Source organism: Pristiophorus japonicus, chromosome 13 (genome assembly GCF_044704955.1).
Source record: "Pristiophorus japonicus isolate sPriJap1 chromosome 13, sPriJap1.hap1, whole genome shotgun sequence".
Lineage (NCBI taxonomy): Eukaryota > Metazoa > Chordata > Chondrichthyes > Pristiophoridae > Pristiophorus > Pristiophorus japonicus.
This window is the reverse complement of record NC_091989.1, coordinates 38,795,647-38,814,064: the sequence shown is the minus strand read 5'-3', so window position 1 is coordinate 38,814,064 and position 18,418 is coordinate 38,795,647. Positions and strand designations below refer to the sequence as shown.

Here is an 18,418-nt window from a genome sequence, read left to right as displayed (position 1 = left end):
ATTATTTTTACTTTAATAAATATAGACACGAAGGGTGCAGCATATGATTAGAATAAAAGGCGCATTGTTAAATGTTGTATTGCCTTAATGTCTCAATATTCATTTAGTTTTGTCCTGTTCTCAAAATGTTTTTTGTTTGTCATTAGGTGACCGAATAATATTGAAGAATTCTTGTTCTACAAAAGCTGAAGTGCGGTATAGTGGCTTTGTAACTGAGGTAAATGGGCAAATTGTACTCCCTGCTACCAATAATTGTCTGGAAAGAGTACAGTAGCTAATTTAGTTACCAATTAAAATAGTTCTCGTTCTTAATACAAATTGAATACAGTGTGCTCAAAACAAGAGCACACTGACATTTTGAAAGCAAGAATTCTTAGTTACAACCATAAGTGAAATTGCTAAGAGAGCCCTATTCAGCCAACGCCTCACAACCAACCTGACGACCTCCACTGAACCGGAGCCGCAGTGTCCATAGTGCCTGGTCTGCCCTCAAACCAACATAATTAGCACTTGCAAAGAGACTCTTGGTTACTTTACCAAAAAACATCAAGACTGATTCGATGAGAATGACCAGGAGATCCAGGAGCTAGTAAACCGCAAAAGCACAGCATTTCTGAATTGGAAACAACTCCATAACTCGAGTGAAAGAAAGCAGACCTGCAGACAACTGAAGGCCGAGGTCCAACAAAAAACTCGTGATCTAAAGAACAAATGATGGGTGGAAAAAGTGCAGGAGATTCAGCATCTAGCAAACAATCATGACGTGCGTGGATTTTTTAGCGCAGTCAAGTCCACCTATGGCCCAAGCAATCAAGGTCCTATTCCATTGAGAGCCAAGAATGGAGAGGTGCTCATCAAGGACAGAGAGGCAGTTCGTGCCTGCTGGAAGGAGCACTTTGAGGATCTCCTCAACCAAGACTCTTGTCTTTGACGTGAGTATCCTCGACTCTATCCCACAGCATGCTACCTGTCACCACCTCGGCACAATCCCAGCCCTGCATGAGGTTGAGAAGGCCATCCGACAACTGAGAAACAACAGGAGCAGATGGAATCCCCACCGAAGTACTAAGCATGGCGGAGAAGTACTCTTGGCGCAAATCCATGACCTCATCTCTCTTAGCTGGAAGGAGGCGAGCATGCATGGGGATCTCGGATGCCGTAATCGTGACCATCTTCAAGAAGAGGGACAAGTTCGACTGCGGTAATTACAGAGGAGTTTCCCTGCTGTCTGCCGCAGGGAAAATCATCAAGAATCCTCCTCAGTCGTCTTTTCCCAGTCACTGAAGAGCTCCTCCCAGAGTCACAATGCGGATTCCGCCCACTAAGGGGCGCAACAGACATGATCTTCACCGCGCGACAAATCCAAGAAAAATGTAGGGAACAGCACCAGCCCCTGTACATGGTTTTCTTTGACTTCACAAAGCGCGAGAGATTATGGAGTGTCCTTCTCAAATTCAGCTGACCTCAAAAATTCGTCACCTTCCTCTGCCTGCTTCATGATGACATGCAAGCTGTGATTCTTACCAACGGATCTACCATAGACCCAATACGAGTGCAGACCGAGGTCAAGCAAGACTGTGTCATCGCACCAACTCTCTCCTCAATCTTCCTCGATGCAATAATTAATCTCTCCCTTAATAAGCTCCCCACTGGAGTGGAGTTGACCTACAGGACAAGTGGGAAATTGTTCAACCTCCGACGCCTCGAGTTCAGATCCAAGGTTGCTCCAACCTTTGTCATTGAATTACAATATACAGATAACACTTGCATTTGTGCACTGAGTCCAAACTCCAAACCATCGTTGACACCTTCACTGAAGTGTACGAGAGTCTGGGCCTTGCATTAAACATCAGTAAGATAAAGGTCCTCTACCAACCAGCCCCCGCTACACAGTTCTGCTGCCCTGTTATCAGGATCCACGATGAGACCTTTGACAATCTGGGCCACTTCCCATACCTTGGGAGCCTACTATCAACAAGGGCAGACATCGATGAAAAAGTCCAACACCACCTTCAGTGTACCAGTGCAGCCTTCACCCGCCTGAGCAAAAGAGTATTCAAAGACCAGGATTCAAACACAGCACCAAGCTCATGGTCTACAGAGCAGTAGCGATACCCGCCCTCCTATATGCTTCAGAGACATGGACTATGTACAGTAGTCACCTCAAAGCACTGGAGAAGTACCATCAATGCTACCTCCACTAAATCCTGCAAATTCATTGGCAGGATAGGCACACCAATGTCAGCGTTCTCTCTCAGGCCAACATCCCTAACATTGAGGCATTGACCACACTCGACCAGCTCCGGTGGGTGGGCCACATTGTCCGCATGCCTGATGCTAGACTCCCGAAACAAGCACTCTACTCCGAGCTACTTCACGGCCGGAGAGCCCCAGGAGGGCAGAGAAAACGCTTCAAGGACATCCTCAAAGCCTCCTTCAAAAAATGCAACATCCCCATCGACTCTTGGAAATTCCTGGCCCAAGACCGCTCAAAGTGGAGGAGGAGCATCCAAGAAGGCACCGAACACTTTGACTCTCTTCGCCGGGAGCACGCGGAAGCCAAGTACAAGCAGCGGAAGGAGTGTACGATAAATCAAGCACACCATCCACCTGTCCCTCCAACCACCGTCTGCCTGACCTGTGACAGAGACTGTAGATCCCGCATTGGACTCATCAGTCACCTTAGAACTCATTTTAGTGTGGAAGCAAGTCATCCTCGACTCCGGGGGGCAGCCTAAGAAGAAGTGAAATTGTGGAGATTGAAAAACCTACTTTTATTGTTTCAAAATATTCAAACATTTGTATTAATTCACAAAAAAACAAGTTTGTACCTTGTAACTTAGTAATGTAACTAAATGGCGGAATCTATTGAACTTTTTGTTTAATTTTTCGTTTTGCCATTCACGTAAGGGTGCTGATGACTTTTGGCAGATACGTTAAGCATTCCTATTGAGGAATTAGCATGTGGCTGTAATTTGGCCTCTACTTTAAATTCCTCCCTACAGATGTCAGATGTTCATCTCTCTGGTGATTATGGTGTAAAATTTCCAGCATGTTTGATGTGAAGTGCAGCTTGCCTGCCTTCGCTATGGTCTTGCCAATTCTCTGAATGTAGGCTCCTGCAGATCCCTTGCATTTAGTGTAGAATGCTTGGTAAATTGTTCTTGTACTGCAAGGTGCTAACCCCTCTCCTTGAAACTGCCATCTTTAAAGGAACTAGAAAGTGTCCTGGGTGGGGGAGGGGTGGTGCAAGAAGATCAGAAGCAAAATACATTTGAAAGTCTTGATGGGACTGTGTTTCTCTCTCTCTGCTCCCTCCTGCCCTCTGAATGACTTGAACATTCCATTATTATGTAGGCTATTAACTGCAATCAAAGATTGAAGATAGCTAAGTTAATTTTAAGGACGCTTTCATTGATTTTATTGATTCCTACAAGTATTGTGCTATACAGGCCGAGATTCATAGATTTTTGGTCAGCAAGGGTATTGAGGGTTACGGAACCAAGGCAGGTAAATGGAGTTTAAGATACAGATCAGTCACGATCAAATTGATTGGGGGAATAGGTTTGGGGGGCTGAATTATATCTACTCCCATTCTTGTGTCCCTTCCTATGGCCCTTATTTTCACCATGATTGTGCGCCGTTTCTTTGGCGTGAAATTCTCTGTTTCCAACTTTCGCCAACGTTTGTACCCGGCACCGACCAGTTTGAAAGATTTTGGCGCAGACACAAGTGAAAATGGGATCGGGCGCAGTTTTTGTGCAGTTAAGCGATTTTGGCCGTCCATGATCTTTTTTTCAACACGGTACACATTGCCCAAAAACCCCGGGGAAGGCGAAAAAAGGATTGTTCCCCCCGCTGCAATCCCAGGCCGAATGGCACCTCCTGCTCCCAGTCCCACTCCCCCTGCGAGTTGGAAGTTCCATGGCCCGGGGTTGTAGCAGGACCGGGAGCAGGGGGGCCATTCGGCCCAGGGTTGCAGTGGGTCCAGGGGTGGGGGTGGAAACTATCCTTTCGGCCAGGGACTGCAGCAGCGGGAGGCAACAGATGAAAATCCATGAAATAGTTCCCTCTGAAAAATCTTCTTCCCTTCCTCCAATTTCAGTGCACTCCGAAAAAATGATACATTTGGTTTTTTTTAAAACATTGTCTCGCTCCAAAGACTCAGAACTTGAACTTAAGGAATTCAGCGTGGTGCACAAAAGGCGGTTGGGGCCAGGCAAAAGAAGACAGTATAAATGCATGGATATTATTTTGACGGTACTCTGAAAATAATTCGGACAGTCATTTCTGAGTCTTTGGAGCGAGACAATGTTTTTAAAAAAAAACAAATGTATCATTTTTTCGGAGTGCACTGAAATTGGAGGAAGGGAAAAAGATTTTTCAGAGGGAACTATTTCATGGATTTTCATCTGTTGCCTCCCGCTGCTGCAGTCCCTGGCCGAAAGGACTGTTTTTCCCCCCCCCCCACCCCCCCCACTCTGGACCCACTGCAACCCTGGGCCGAATGGCCCCCCTGCTCCCGGTCCTGCTACAACCCCGGGCCATGGAACTTCCAACTCGCAGGGGGAGTGGGACTGGGAGCAGGAGGTGCCATTCGGCCTGGGATTGCAGCGGGGGGAACAATCCTTTCTGGCCGGGCTTACAGCAGGGGGAGCTGTCCTTTCTGGCCGGGGTTACAGCAGGGGGAGCTGTCCTTTCTGGCCGGAGTTACAGTAGGAAGGAGCGGTCCTTTCTGGCCGGGGTTACAGCAGGGGGAGCTGTCCTTTCTGGCCGGGGTTACAGCGGGGAGGAGCTGTCCTTTCTGGCTGGGGTTACAGCAGGGGGAGCTGTCCTTTCTGGCCGGGGTTACAGCAGGGGGAGCAGTCCTTTCTGGCCGGAGTTACAGTAGGAAGGAGCGGTCCTTTCTGGCCGGGGTTACAGCAGGGGGAGCTGTCCTTTCTGGTCGGGGTTACAGCAGGGGGAGCAGTCCTTTCTGGCCGGGGTTACAGCAGGGGGAGCTGTCCTTTCTGGCCGGGGTTACAGCAGGGGGAGCTGTTCTTTCTGGCCGGGGTTACAGCGGGGAGGAGCTGTCCTTTCTGGCCGGGGTTACAGCAGGGGGAGCAGTCCTTTCTGGCCGGGGTTACAGTGGGGGAGCTGTCCTTTCTGGCCAGGGTTACAGTGGGGGGAACAATCCTTTCTGGCCGGGGTTACAGTGGGGGAGCTGTCCTTTCTGGCCGGGGTTACAGCGGGGGGAACAATCCTTTCTGGCCGGGGTTACAGCGAGGAGGAGCTGTCCTTTCTGGCCGGGGTTACAGCGGGGAGGAGCTGTCCTTTCTGGCCAGGGTTACAGTGGGGGAGCTGTCCTTTCTGGCTGGGGTTACAGCAGGGGAGCTGTCCTTTCTGGCTGGGGTTACAGCAGGGGAGCTGTCCTTTCTGGCCGGGGTTACAGCGGGGAGGAGCTGTCCTTTCTGGCCGGGGTTACAGTGGGGGAGCTGTCCTTTCTGGCCGGGGTTACAGTGGGGGAGCTGTCCTTTCTGGCCAGGGTTACAGCGGGGGGAACAATCCTTTCTGGCCGGGGTTACAGTGGGGGAGCTGTCCTTTCTGGCCGGGGTTACAGCAGGGGGAGCAGTCCTTTCTGGCCGGGGTTACAGCGGGGAGGAGCTGTCCTTTCTGGCCGGGGTTACAGCAGGGGGAGCTGTCCTTTTTTGCCGGGGTTACAGCGGGGAGGAGCTGTCTTTTCTGGCCAGGGTTACAGTGGGGGGAACAATTCTTTCTGGCCAGAGTTACAGCGGGGGGACCTGTCCTTTCTGTCCGCGGTAGCAGCGGGGGAGCGGGCTTCAGCTTGCTTCAGATGTCAGTGTGTCTCTGCTTGCCCTGGCAACCTCAGCTTTCCGTGCATGCCCACAGAGTTTTTTGCGCATATTCGAAGCTCCACACCCCAGAATTAACTTTGAGTAGTGCAGCGCCAAAATTAAATTTACTATGCGCAAAAAAGCGCAACTTTCCCCAATCGGGCAAAAAAAAATGGTATGTTATTGTACATGTGCTCCAAAAATCGGGAAAGTGGAAAATGGGGGTCTTGGTTCCAAGCAACTTTGAAGATGTGTCAAACTTAAAAATAAAATTTAGAACATTTCAGAGGATGGATGTTGTTTCCTCCAACAGTGGGTGGCGAAACTTCAAGGGGAAATCTTTTAATTGCCCTAAATAATGCCATGAATTTTGTGCTGGTCCTCCCAGTATTCTTGCCTCATCTCTTCATTCACTGAACTTTGGTGACTTGTGTTAAAGGTACTGTTTCAAATGTGCCTTCAATGACTGATTCTGCTGCCACTTATGTAATTTTCAGTCATTGGATAGTGTTCAAGATTAAGAACTTTCTCCTTCCTTTTTTCTGTTTCTTTAATAACTTTGAACAAAATAAAGGGAAATTTATAAAACTAAATTATAATATTATTCCTGGCATCCACAAAACACTGCAGTCTTTGCAGTGCCCACCGGTCACAAAAGCTCCTTCTCCAGAGCCACCCAGGCGGGACAAGACCACGGAAGAGAGGTCGGCAGTCAGAGCGACCTACCCCTGGGCCATGTCCATCCTGGACCTATAGAGGACACTGAAGCCACATCGCTGCTTCAATTCCACATGAGGATCAAACTTGGGGCTGTTCTGGCCTCTTGTGACTCAGTATCCCATTTGTTCTGAAGTCTTTTGTAATGCTTCCTTCCTTGGTTTCGATGTATAGAAGCTGGTCTTTCTGTACTCAAAAGTAAATCGTTTTTTTCCTCCCCTCTTTTTTTGGTGCAGGTGTGTGAAGATGAGCTTGTATTGAAGTTTAATTCTTCATTTCAACAGACATATGGAGCGGAGCCTATGGATGTGGAGTTTACATATAACAGGTAAAACTGGGATGAATGGTAGTTGCATTTTGAAAAAACAGCCCTGTGATAGGCATACATTAAAGTAGAATTTGAGGGCACTAGAATTCACCAACAAAATTAGTTGGTACAGCTTACAAATTGGTCTGTATTTATTTGGAATGCTTATGTTTTAGAATCTCAACCCGGAGATGTCAATTTGCAGTGGAACAAGCTGTTCATCTAGGTGAAGCAGGTAAAATGACTTCTAATTCTCGGGGAGCTGCTTGTTTTTCTGAAAAATGTCAAAATGGAAGGAATTTTGGGGGTTTTCACCTAACATCTGGAAGTGACATCATGTTTTGTATTTGAAGTTTGAAAGACTGTTAAACGTCATAAAGATTTCAAATAAACCAGTAAAACTGACCTACAGAAGCTAATTTGCTATTTTATTGATCTCGCTATTTCTCCTCTGAATCATAAAGAACATTATTATGTTGAGAAGTGATTATGGTTTATCAGTCACTTCCTGGGATTCAGATTGCAACCACTGCTATGTATCTGTGGTATTTTATATTGTGGAGTCTACTGAGATTCCTTGAGAAGATAACTCATTTAATGGAGGAAGGATATACATCTAGTGGATGTAAATTAGATTTTCAGAAGACATTGGATGAATTATTTGTTAGCGTTATAAAAGATTTTTCCACTTTTATACTCTGCAGCAAACTGAAAACACAAGTAAGACATTAAAAAGATTTTTTGACAGTATTAGCAGTATGAGTTTGAGAAATTGAACCAGTCAGCACGCATAGAATCATAAAGTTACAGGACGGAAGGAGGCCATTTCGGCCCATCGTGTCCGTGCCGGCCGACCAAGAGCTATCCTGCCTAATTCCACCTTCCAGCTCTATCGGTTACGGCGCTTCAAGTGCACGTCCAAGTACTTTTTAAATGTGGTAAAGGTTTCTGCCTCTACCATTCTTTTAGATAGTGAGTTCCAGAACTTCACAACCCTCTGGATGAAGAAATTTCCCCTCAAATCCCGTCTAAACCTTCTACCAATTACTTTAAATCTATACCCCCTGGTTTTTGCCCCCTCTGCTAAGGAAAATAGGTCCTTTCTATTCACTTTATCTTGGCCCCTCATAATTTTATACACCTCAATAAAGTCTCTCCTCAGTCTCCTCTGTTCCAAGGAAAACAAACACAGCCTATCCAATCTGTCCTCATAGCTAAGATTCTCTACTCCTGGCAACATCCTCATAAATCTCCTCTGTACCCTTTCTAGTGCAATCACATCTTTCCTGTAATGTGATGACCAGAATTGCATGTAGTACTCTAACTGTGGTCTAACTAGTGTGTTATACAGTTCAAGCATAACCACTCCCCTGCTTTTGTATTCTACGCCTCGGCTAATAAAGGTATGTATTCCGTATACCTTCTTAACCATTTTATCTACCTGGCCTGCTATCTTCAGGGATCTGTGGATCTGCACTCCAAGGTCCTTTGTTCCTCTACACTTCAGTGTCCTACCATTTAATGAGTATTCCTTTTCCTTGTTAGCCCTCCCCAAATGCATTACCTCATACTTCTCTGGATTGAATTCCATTTGCCACAGTTCTGCCCACCTAACCAGTTTATTGATATCTTCCTGCAGTCTAAAGCTTTCTTCTTCATTATCATCAACAAACTTCTTAATCATACCCCCTATATTCAAGTCTAGATCATTGATGTACACCACAAAAAGCAAGGGACCTAGTACTGAGCCCTGCGAACCCCACTGGAAACAGCCTTCCAGTCACAAAAACACCCATCAACCGTTGCCCTCTGCTTCCTGCCTCTGAGGCAAATTTGGATTCAACTTGCCACTTGGCCTTGGATTCCATGGGCTTTTACTTTCGTGACCAGTCTGCCATGTGGAACCTTATCAAAAGCCTTGCTAAAATCCATATACACTACATTAAACGCACTACCATCATTTACCGTCCTTGTTACCACCTCAAAAAATTCAATCAAGTTTGTTAGACGCAACCTTCCCTTAACAAATCCGTGCTGACTGTCCTTGATTAATACATGACTTTCTAAATGAAGATTTATCCTGTCCCTCAGAATTCTTTCCAATAATTTTCCCTCCTCCGAGGTTAGGCTGACTGGCCTGTAATTACTCGGTCTATCCTTTTCTTTTTTAAACAAAGGTATCACATTAGCAGTCCTCCAATCCTCCGGTACCATACCTGAAGCCAGAGAGGAGTCCACGTCACTTGCACAAGCATTATCCTGATTGTATTGGGTTCGGAACAGGTTTTCCAACAAGGCAGTGCCAGAGTGCAGAGTTTTGCTTTTGACGGTGGTAAATTCAGGCAGTTCATTAATATTCTAGCAGAATGTGCGTTAATGGTACATTAGCTGGATTGAAACTATCATGCCAATAGAAATTAGAAGATCATGCTAAATACAAAAGGCTTTATTTTGGGCCTGTATTGGAAGGAAAGAATGAATGAAAAGTGGAATTTTGCAGTAGGATGTTTTGTAATCTGAGTACATTTAATGGAATGAGGTGAGGAATAAGGTTTTTAACGTGGGTAAATGTAAAGTAATACATTTTGGAACAGGAAATGTGGAATATGCATATTATTAATGCATATATGAGTGAAACTGTTACCAACAGAGCAAATCAATTGCTGACATCCATATCAAGAGTGTTTGATTAGAACTTGAAACAAGTTTATTTTAAAATAAACTATTGTAGATCATTGGTGAGATTACATTTTATGTGCAATTTTGAGCACCTTGCATTCAAAATATTAATGTTTGACAAAGAATCTTAAGGATCATTGTGAGATGTGATTTCTGAGTTAAGCAGAGTTTCTCAAAACGGAACTTTCATTTAGAGAAAAGAGCAAGAGCTTTAAAATGATGATAGGCATTAAAAAATGCAACTGTGCATGTGAGTTCTGAACTGCAGAACACAAGTCATCTTCATAGGCAGTCCCTCGGGATCGAGGATGACTTGCTTCCACACTAAAAAAGAGTACTCGGGTGACGAACTCATTTTAAATGGTGGGAACATAGAAAATAGGTGCAGGAGTAGGCCATTCGGCCCTTCGAGCCTGCACCATCCTTAAGTATGATCATGACTGATGCCTGTGCGTGAATTCTTTTAACGTGGGGTGGCCGTTGCACACCAGCCACCACACAGGCTTGACTGAGCAAGGTCTTGGTCCAGTGGCAAGGGATCCAAGACAACTGGAGACCAGGCTTCACTGCATGTGCCAATACGTACACACAAATTCAAACATACTCCTACTGTTCTCCTTCCTTCCTCCTTCCCACAGGTCCTCAATTCATAGTTCACAACGTGAGCCTCACGACCTCACAGCCTCGCTATTCGCCCGTGCCGCACCTTCCATTGGTCTTGTTCACGCTGCTCCACCTCTGGCTCTGACCTCTCCATGCCTTGTCCGCCCTCTCCTCTCCACTCCGGACCCCGCCCCGTCCCGACCTCCGCGTTGTTGATTCTGCTGCTGCGGTGGCTAACTTTTTTTGATTTGCCCACAGCTCCAGCCTCGCGCTACAAACTACAAACTGCTCCTCTGACTGTCCCATGACGTCGGACACAAGTATTCAGAACAACAAATCCCAACTATAGCCGCAAATGTTTTAATCTTCTCCCACAAAGTAGTAGTTTTATAGCAAAAAGAGTCATTATTTTGGGGGATAGGAAGTTAGCTAAATTTTTGGTTTTAAAAATAAGTTTGAAGTTTAAAAATAATATAGTTGAGCAAATATTTGAGTACAATTATTCTTATGTGGGACTTTTGGGAATAGGGTGGCCAAGTTGAATAATGGAGGGCCTGGGGTTGGATTGATACCACTGAGTTTCACTTAAGCACTTTCCAAGGTTGGGGAGAAATTGTGCCCTTGGAAGATTGAGTACATTTTATAATGGGGCAAACTGAATCCAACAATGAAGTTTTTAAATCGTCTCAAAGTTCTTTAGTCCAGCCAGTAATTTCCCTTTCCTTTCCCCCATCCCAATCCCAGTTCTGTTTCCAGAAAATGTTGTGCCAAGAGCTCCACAGATTGTTTCCACATGGAACGATATTGACATGATTGTGAGAAACAAAAAGAAAAGTTGCTGCAGGTCACAAGGCCAGACTAGGAAAGTAAGAATATTTTTAGGATTTTTAAACAAAAATATTTATTATAAAGTGCTTGCACTAGAATCTGATAATCAAAAGTTGTACCATAAATACTCCTATTTGCTATGCTTGCATGTTGGTCTGTTTTAAACTGAGATTGCATTATTTTCCCCCTTTCTATTATGATTTGGGTTGAGCCCAAGTCGAGGAGAGTAGTGAATTCAATGTTTTGCTTTTTGTCATTCGAAATAAGATGAGTGTTTAGTGCAGTACCTTAGCAATCAGTGGCAGTATAGAGAAGACAAGCAGTCAAAATCCTTGTTCAGGTTCTGAGTTTGGGGTCTTGACCAGTTACCTCATCCTAATTTGAATAAAAACTAGCATTTCACATTTCAGATTTTAATTGTTGAAGGGGGAATTAATTTTTTCCCATAAAATGAGTTTTTTGGAAACTTTTTACTTGAACAGGAAATTATGACATCGTTGGGTAAAAGTGTATTGGAAAATTACTGAACTTGATGGTTTGAAGGAACTTAATGCACAGTATACAGTAACTCCACCTAGCTAGTTGCCCAATGTTTTTGTTAACACTGTCTATTTAAACAATATATTGGAGAGGAAACGTGGATGTCAAATCTCCATTTTGTTTTGGCATTCTAAAAAAAGTGATGGACTGCTTGCTTTAAATACTGAACCTGATTATTTAATACCGTGTGATGTGTTCATAATTTATCGACACACGTACAAAATAATACAGCAGAGTGGACAGTGCCCTATTTCATGCTTTTGTTCTTTTAAAATTGGAGTAACATTAGATATTTTTCAGTCTTTTGGTACATTATATTAAATGGCCAGTTGAGAAGTTGGTAAATACCGTGTCGTCTGTAAAACTGCCACTAACACACCTTTTATTCACTTTTACTATGAAATTGCATTCCTACACTGTTTCAGGAAAAGGATGTGGATGCAAAATTAAGCAGCTCCTGTACAGGTAAGGAGGACTCGTGCGAAGATACTGGGCACACAGTTGCTAAGAAGAGAACAACTGAAGTAATGAATGTGTCTGATGTATTATCAGTTGCTGCACAGACTGGTCATGGTGAGTGCAAATCACACACTTAATGGGCTCAAAATTTGCCAGGAGTTGCTCTGGTTTTTTTTGGAGCAACTTGATTTTTCTGGAGTATCTTAAAAATCCCCATTTTGCACATTCAATTTGCAGTAGTGTAAGTGGGTTAGTTAGGATTTTTTTTAGTTTAGTGTTTTTCAGAAGGGGGCGTTACCAACCACCTATGCCCGTTTTGACCATTTAAGCCAGTTTGGACAAGTAATTGTTACTCCAAACTAACTTAGGCCAGCGTTTGTGGCCGCACAGAAAACCCTTTTGGAGAGTTAGGACATCAGCGCAGGTAGGTACACGGAGGCCAGCAGAACTTAATGACTTGACTAAAGAATGTGAATAGGATCAAACAGCTATACCGGACATCATATGACAAACTTCGCAAAGTTAATTTACTATACAACAGAAGCATTCATGGAAGCTTAAACTAAATAAATAAGAGACAAAACATATTTACATAATTTTTTCAAAATATCCAAATAAAAAATAGAAGTACCTCCTGCTCATAATTCTTGTGTTCTCCCAGCCGCCTAAGCTCACCCACCATCATAGAAATATTTTATACCATATAGCCAGGAATTTACTGTTTTATGCTTTTAAATATTTTGAAAATTCAAGCAAAATTATTCCACCAAATCTAATGTTCAAGAATTGATTATGATGTATTGAAAACTATTTTCTATTAACTTGGTTAGGAAAGTATTTTACATAAAAACATAAAACATAGAAAATAGGTGCAGGAGTAGGCCATTCGGCCCTTCGAGCCTGCACCACCATTCAATAAGATCATGGCTGATCATTCCCTCAGTACCCCTTTCCTGCTTTTTCTCCATACCCCTTGATCCCCTTAGCCGTAAGGGCCATATCTAACTCCCTCTGGAATATATCCAATGAACTGCCATCAACAACTCTCTGCGGCAGTGAATTCCACAGGTTAACAACCCTGAGTGAAGAAGTTTCTCCTCATCTCAGTCCTAAATGCCTACCCCTTATCCTAAGACTGTGTCCCCTGGTTCTGGACTTCCCCAACATCGGGAACATTCTACCCGCATCTAACTTGTCCCGTCCCGTCAGAATCTTATGTTTCTATGAGATCCCCTCTCATCCTTCTAAACTCCAATGTATAAAGGCCAAGTTGATCCAGTCTCTCCTCCATATGTCAGTCCAGCCATCCTGGGAATCAGTCTGGTGAACCTTCGCTGCACACACTCAATAGCAAGAACGTCCTTCCTCAGATTAGGAGACCAAAACTGAACACAATATTCCAGGTGAGGCCTCACCAAGGCCCAGTACAACTGCAGTAAGACCTCCCTGCTCCTATACTCAAATCCCTTAGCTATGAAGGCCAACATGCCATTTGCCGCCTTCACTGCCTGCTGTACCTATATGCCAGCTTTCAATGACTGATGAACCATGACACCCAGGTCTCGTTGCACCTCCCCTTTTCCTAATCTGCCACCATTCAGATAATATTCTGTCTTCGTGTTTTTGCCCCCAAAGTGGATAACTCCACATTATACTGCATCTGCCATGCATTTGCCCACTCACCTAACCTGTCCAAGTCACCCTGCAGCCTCTTAGCATCCCCCTCACAGCTCACACCACCACCCAATTTAGTGTCATCTGCAAACTTGGAGATATTACTCAATTCCTTCATCTAAATCATTGATGTATATTGTAAAGAGCTGGGGTCCCAGCACTGAGCCCTGCGGCACTCCACTAGTCACTGCCTGCCATTCTGAAAAGGACCCGTTTATCCCAACTCTCTGCTTCCTGTCTGCCAATCAGTTCTCTATCCACATCAGTACATTATCCCCAGTACCATGTGCTTTGATTTTGCACACCAATCTCTTGTGTGGGACCTTGCCAAAAGCCTTTTGAAAGTCCAAATACACCACATCCACTGGTTCTCTCTTGTCCACTCTACTAGTTACATCCTCAAAAAATTCCAGAAAATTTGTCGAGCATGATTTCCCCTTCATAAATCTATGCTGACTTGGACCGATCCTGTCACTGCTTTCCAAATGCGCTGCTATTTCATCCTTGATAATTGATTCCAACATTTTCCCCACTACTGATGTCAGGCTAACCGGTCTATAATTACCCACTTTCTCTCTCCCTCCCTTTTTAAAAAGTGGTGTTACATTAGCTACCCTCCAGTCCATAGGAACTGATCCAGAATTGATAGATTGTTGGAAAATGATCACCAATGCATCCACTATTTCTATGGCCTTAAGTACTCTGGGATGCAGACTATCAACATAGAAACATAGAAACATAGAAAATAGGTGCAGGAGTAGGCCATTCAGCCCTTCTAGCCTGCACCGCCATTCAATGAGTTCATGGCTGAACATGAAACTTCAGTACCCCATTCCTGCTTTCTCGCCATAACTCTTGATCCCCCGAGTAGTAAGGACTTCATCTAACTCCCTTTTGAATATATTTAGTGAATTGGCCTCAACAACTTTCTGTGGTAGAGAATTCCACAAGTTTACCACTCTCTGGGTGAAGAAGTTTCTCCTCATCTCGGTCCTAAATGGCTTACCCCTTATCCTCAGACTGTGACCCCTGGTTCTGGACTTCCCCAACATTGGGAACATTCTTCCTGCATCTAACCTGTCTAAACCCGTCAGAATTTTAAACGTTTCTCTGAGGTCCCCTCTCATTCTTCTGAACTCCAGTGAATACAAGCCCAGTTGATCCAGTCTTTCTTGATAGGTCAGTCCCGCCATCCCGGGAATCAGTCTGGTGAATCTTCGCTGCACTCCCTCAATAGCAAGAATGTCCTTCCTCAAGTTAGGAGACCAAAACTGTACACAATACTCCAGGTGTGGCCTCATCAAGGCCCTGTACAACTGTAGCAACACCTCCCTGCCCCTGTATTCAAATCCCCTCGCTATGAAGGCCAACTGCCTTTCTTAACCGCCTGCTGTACCTGCATGCTAACCTTCAATGACTGATGTACCATGACACCCAGGTCTCGTTGCACCTCCCTGGGGATTTATCGGCCTTCAATCCCATCAATTTCCCTAACACAATTTCTCGCCTAACAAGGATATCCTTCAGTTCCTCCTTCTCACTAGACCCTCAGTCCCCTAGTACTTTCGGAAGGTTATTTGTGTCAACAGGGTTAAGGAAAGTCTTGAGTAAGCTCATTAAAATTACTGGCTACACAGTTATCACTCTCTTTCCCCCTCTCCCCACCCCGGCCCAGCCCCAGGGATCAAAACTCTTCCCCCGCAACTCCAGCTTGGGCCCCGCTTCTTGCTGCTTGTGGCCTTCTGGGCCAGCCTGTGCAGGAGGCCACTTGGCCCGGGATAAGGGCAGGACGCATCGGGTCCCACGCAGCACACGCACACAGAGGCTGGGGCAGGAGCTACTGCGCATGCTCGCACACTCCAACACGCATCTGGAGAGCTGCCAGCACTGTTTCTGATGCAGGGCCCTAGCTCCGCCCCCCCAATCGACTGGCCACGCCGTGCCAAGCCCCGGGAGAGGCAACACAGCGGCCAGAATCGGGGGACATTTTATCGGCGCCCTTTTCAACCCACAAAGTCGCCGCATCTCTGGTGAGTGCGCCAAAAAAATGTTGGGCCAATTTTGAACCCTATGTCTCTAATTATGAAATCGACTTGTTTTTGGTATTGGACGAAAACCTTTATAATTTAACTTTTCATAATCAAAAGTTACTGTGTTATAGGGCGGCCTGATCACAATTGCAACAGATGATGTAGCCTATCCAATTAGAACATTGAAAAACAGTGTGATGTTTGAGATTTTCTTTTAAGCTGTAACCCACATGACTCTTCCTCCGGAGGTCAACATCCATTTTCCCCCTATCTTTGGCAAATCATACTGTAGTTTGCTCCATGCATGAGGATTGTATTTTGGCCCCTCCCAGCCTCCAGTGTTGTACTGCACTAAGTTTCTAGACGATAGTAAATTGTTTGAAGAGAAGCTTTCTGGATCCTCGGTACTTACATGCTCTAAGTCAGGTGCAAAGATACTTCTCTGAAATCAGTTAACTTGGTCCACACTCGGAGTCATGTTTTTAACAAACTAATCACCTGCTGAGCTAAAATGGAATCTTTAATCATTTCCATACATTTCAGTTTCTGGTGGATAGTGTTAGTGGGTTATGCAAAACCATTTTAACAGTTTCTAGGTAGTAAGCCATTAAAACCTTGAACTACTTCCAATTTCATCAAAAATATTGTAGGAGGAAATTGTATAGCTGATCCACCTAACTGGCAAGAATGCAACTTTTTCAACTCACTGCTGAATGAATATCAAAAGTCTGCAGTCAAGAGGATAATCCGTGGAGAATGCAGACCAACGCCATATATTCTCTTCGGACCCCCTGGCACTGGAAAAACGGTCACTATCCTCGAAGCCATCTTGCAGGTATTTTATATGTTGTAAGTTATTGGACTCGTACATTTTAAGATTACACTATGGCTGTTCACAGCCTCTCGTGACTTGCATTCTAGAAGCCAGGATGGATTTGCCCTCTGTATTTAAAGCAAGTCAATAGTCCATTCCAGCAGGGGAATACCAAGGTACTTGTATTTTTTTTCCCCATTCCACTTCCTTTAGTTGGCTTACCATTCCCTATTGGGCCCCCATCAATTCCAGTACTAGGAGGTGACTTTCCCTTACTTTCTTCTCCTTGTGGAAAAGTGCCTGACCTCAGTTCAGCACCTTCCCACATTGCTACAGCTGACATTGGTAAGTCACCTTCCCAGGAATCATATGCACAAACTTGTGTCCTGCCACTCTTTGAAACAGTGAATGACACCAGTCTGATTAAGTACATATTATTTAATGCTGGATTGTTACGGAATCCATTAGCTGACAGAGTGATAAATACCATAAATATGTCCAAGGTTTAAAAAAAAGTTCTCTTGCAGATTAACCAATTGCAAACCACATCCTCTCTAGGTATGCCTTAATTTTGGACACCGATAAACAAATCTGAAAATGGCCCTGCATGAATTTTTAGGAAGTTGCTAATTGCAGTTTTAACAGGAAACTTTTTTTTTGAGAGGCGGGGGAGAGTTAAACACTAGTATTGTAAAAGGACTTTTGCTTCTGTTTAGATTCATTTTACTTTACCAGACAGTCGGATTTTGGCTTCTGCTCCATCCAACAGCGCTGCTGACCTCCTGTGTTTACGTTTACATGAAAGCAATGTGCTGAAGCAAGGAGACATGGTGCGAGTTAATGCCACTTGCAGACCTGAAGAGGTATGATATTTTACTTTGGTTAAAAACTTTCGGAAAAATTTTGTCAGGACAGGAAGTATTGACTGTACTTAAAACCTTTCGGGCAGAATTTCCGGGGTGTCAGCAGGCACGATCGGTGGTGGGAAAATGTTTTTTATTGACCGGTCCGGGACCCCGCTGTCAACCCACCATCACACACTTTTCCCAAATGTTGGGCCTGTCGGTGCTGAGAAGATGCAACACGCAGCAGCGGGTGAGGTAATTGAAATTATTAGTGGCTTGTTTACAGCCACTTAATGCTTTTATCCCAGTTTTTTGATTTTGACATATCGCCCACCAGTTTCCTGCTGTGCCTAGACCTTGTCAGTGAACCTGAGGCAGGAGGTGAGTTGCCATTCTTTCAGCTGATGAGTTGACGGCTTCAAATGTCAAGTCAAAGCTCCCAGCTGAATCAGATATCTTACCTTAGCCATTATCTCCTCTAAACTGCATTTCCACTACAGATTCAGAATGCTGCAAATCTTTGGACAAGTCTCTATCCAGTCTGACCATATTACCTCTCCCACCATTGACACAACGCTTCTGTCATCTGTACTTCACCTGCCATCTATTCCATCAGCATCGTTGCCCTTGAAACTATCACTTTGGTCCCCAGAATCCCACCACTATCAGCCCCAACACCAGCAGCACCAACACCAACCTTCTCCGCAATCAACTGATGCTGCACAGGACACGGCATCAGCACCCGACCATTTTGTTAGCTGGGAGGCCAGAGATGGCCTCACCATGGCCATATTTACTTCACTTGATGCTGTACAGCCTGGCTGTCACATGATGTGTCAGGTTGGCACCACCCCACACCAACACCATAAAGCATCCCTACAATGCCCAAGCCATTCCTTTCACATTCATATCCATTGCGGGGGTACCGTTATGTCTCACTGCAAATTACTAAGCCACTTCCAAAGGTGTACACAAATCTGTCCAAGAATGCAGTGTGTTCAAAATAAAGGTTTCAATGTTTGACACCACGTTAGCAGAAACTCTACATGGCCATTGTATAAAATACCCTTATTTGTTGTTAGTTGGTA

The 18,418-nt window shown here is 44.6% G+C and overlaps 1 protein-coding gene across 6 annotated transcripts in view; it reads left to right on the top strand.

The window, feature by feature from the left end:
• Nucleotides 1-18,418, top strand: part of mov10l1 (Mov10 like RNA helicase 1) — a 92,029-nt gene that overhangs the window by 43,382 nt on the left and 30,229 nt on the right. For all 6 annotated transcript variants that reach the window (XM_070897393.1, XM_070897391.1, XM_070897392.1 and 3 more), the window contains exons 12-18: nucleotides 147-217; nucleotides 6,788-6,879; nucleotides 7,035-7,093; nucleotides 10,885-11,006; nucleotides 11,934-11,973; nucleotides 16,322-16,506; nucleotides 17,202-17,348. In XM_070897393.1, the coding sequence (XP_070753494.1) occupies nucleotides 147-217; nucleotides 6,788-6,879; nucleotides 7,035-7,093; nucleotides 10,885-11,006; nucleotides 11,934-11,973; nucleotides 16,322-16,506; nucleotides 17,202-17,348 (716 nt within the window). The remainder of the gene's footprint in view (nucleotides 1-146; nucleotides 218-6,787; nucleotides 6,880-7,034; nucleotides 7,094-10,884; nucleotides 11,007-11,933; nucleotides 11,974-16,321; nucleotides 16,507-17,201; nucleotides 17,349-18,418) is intronic.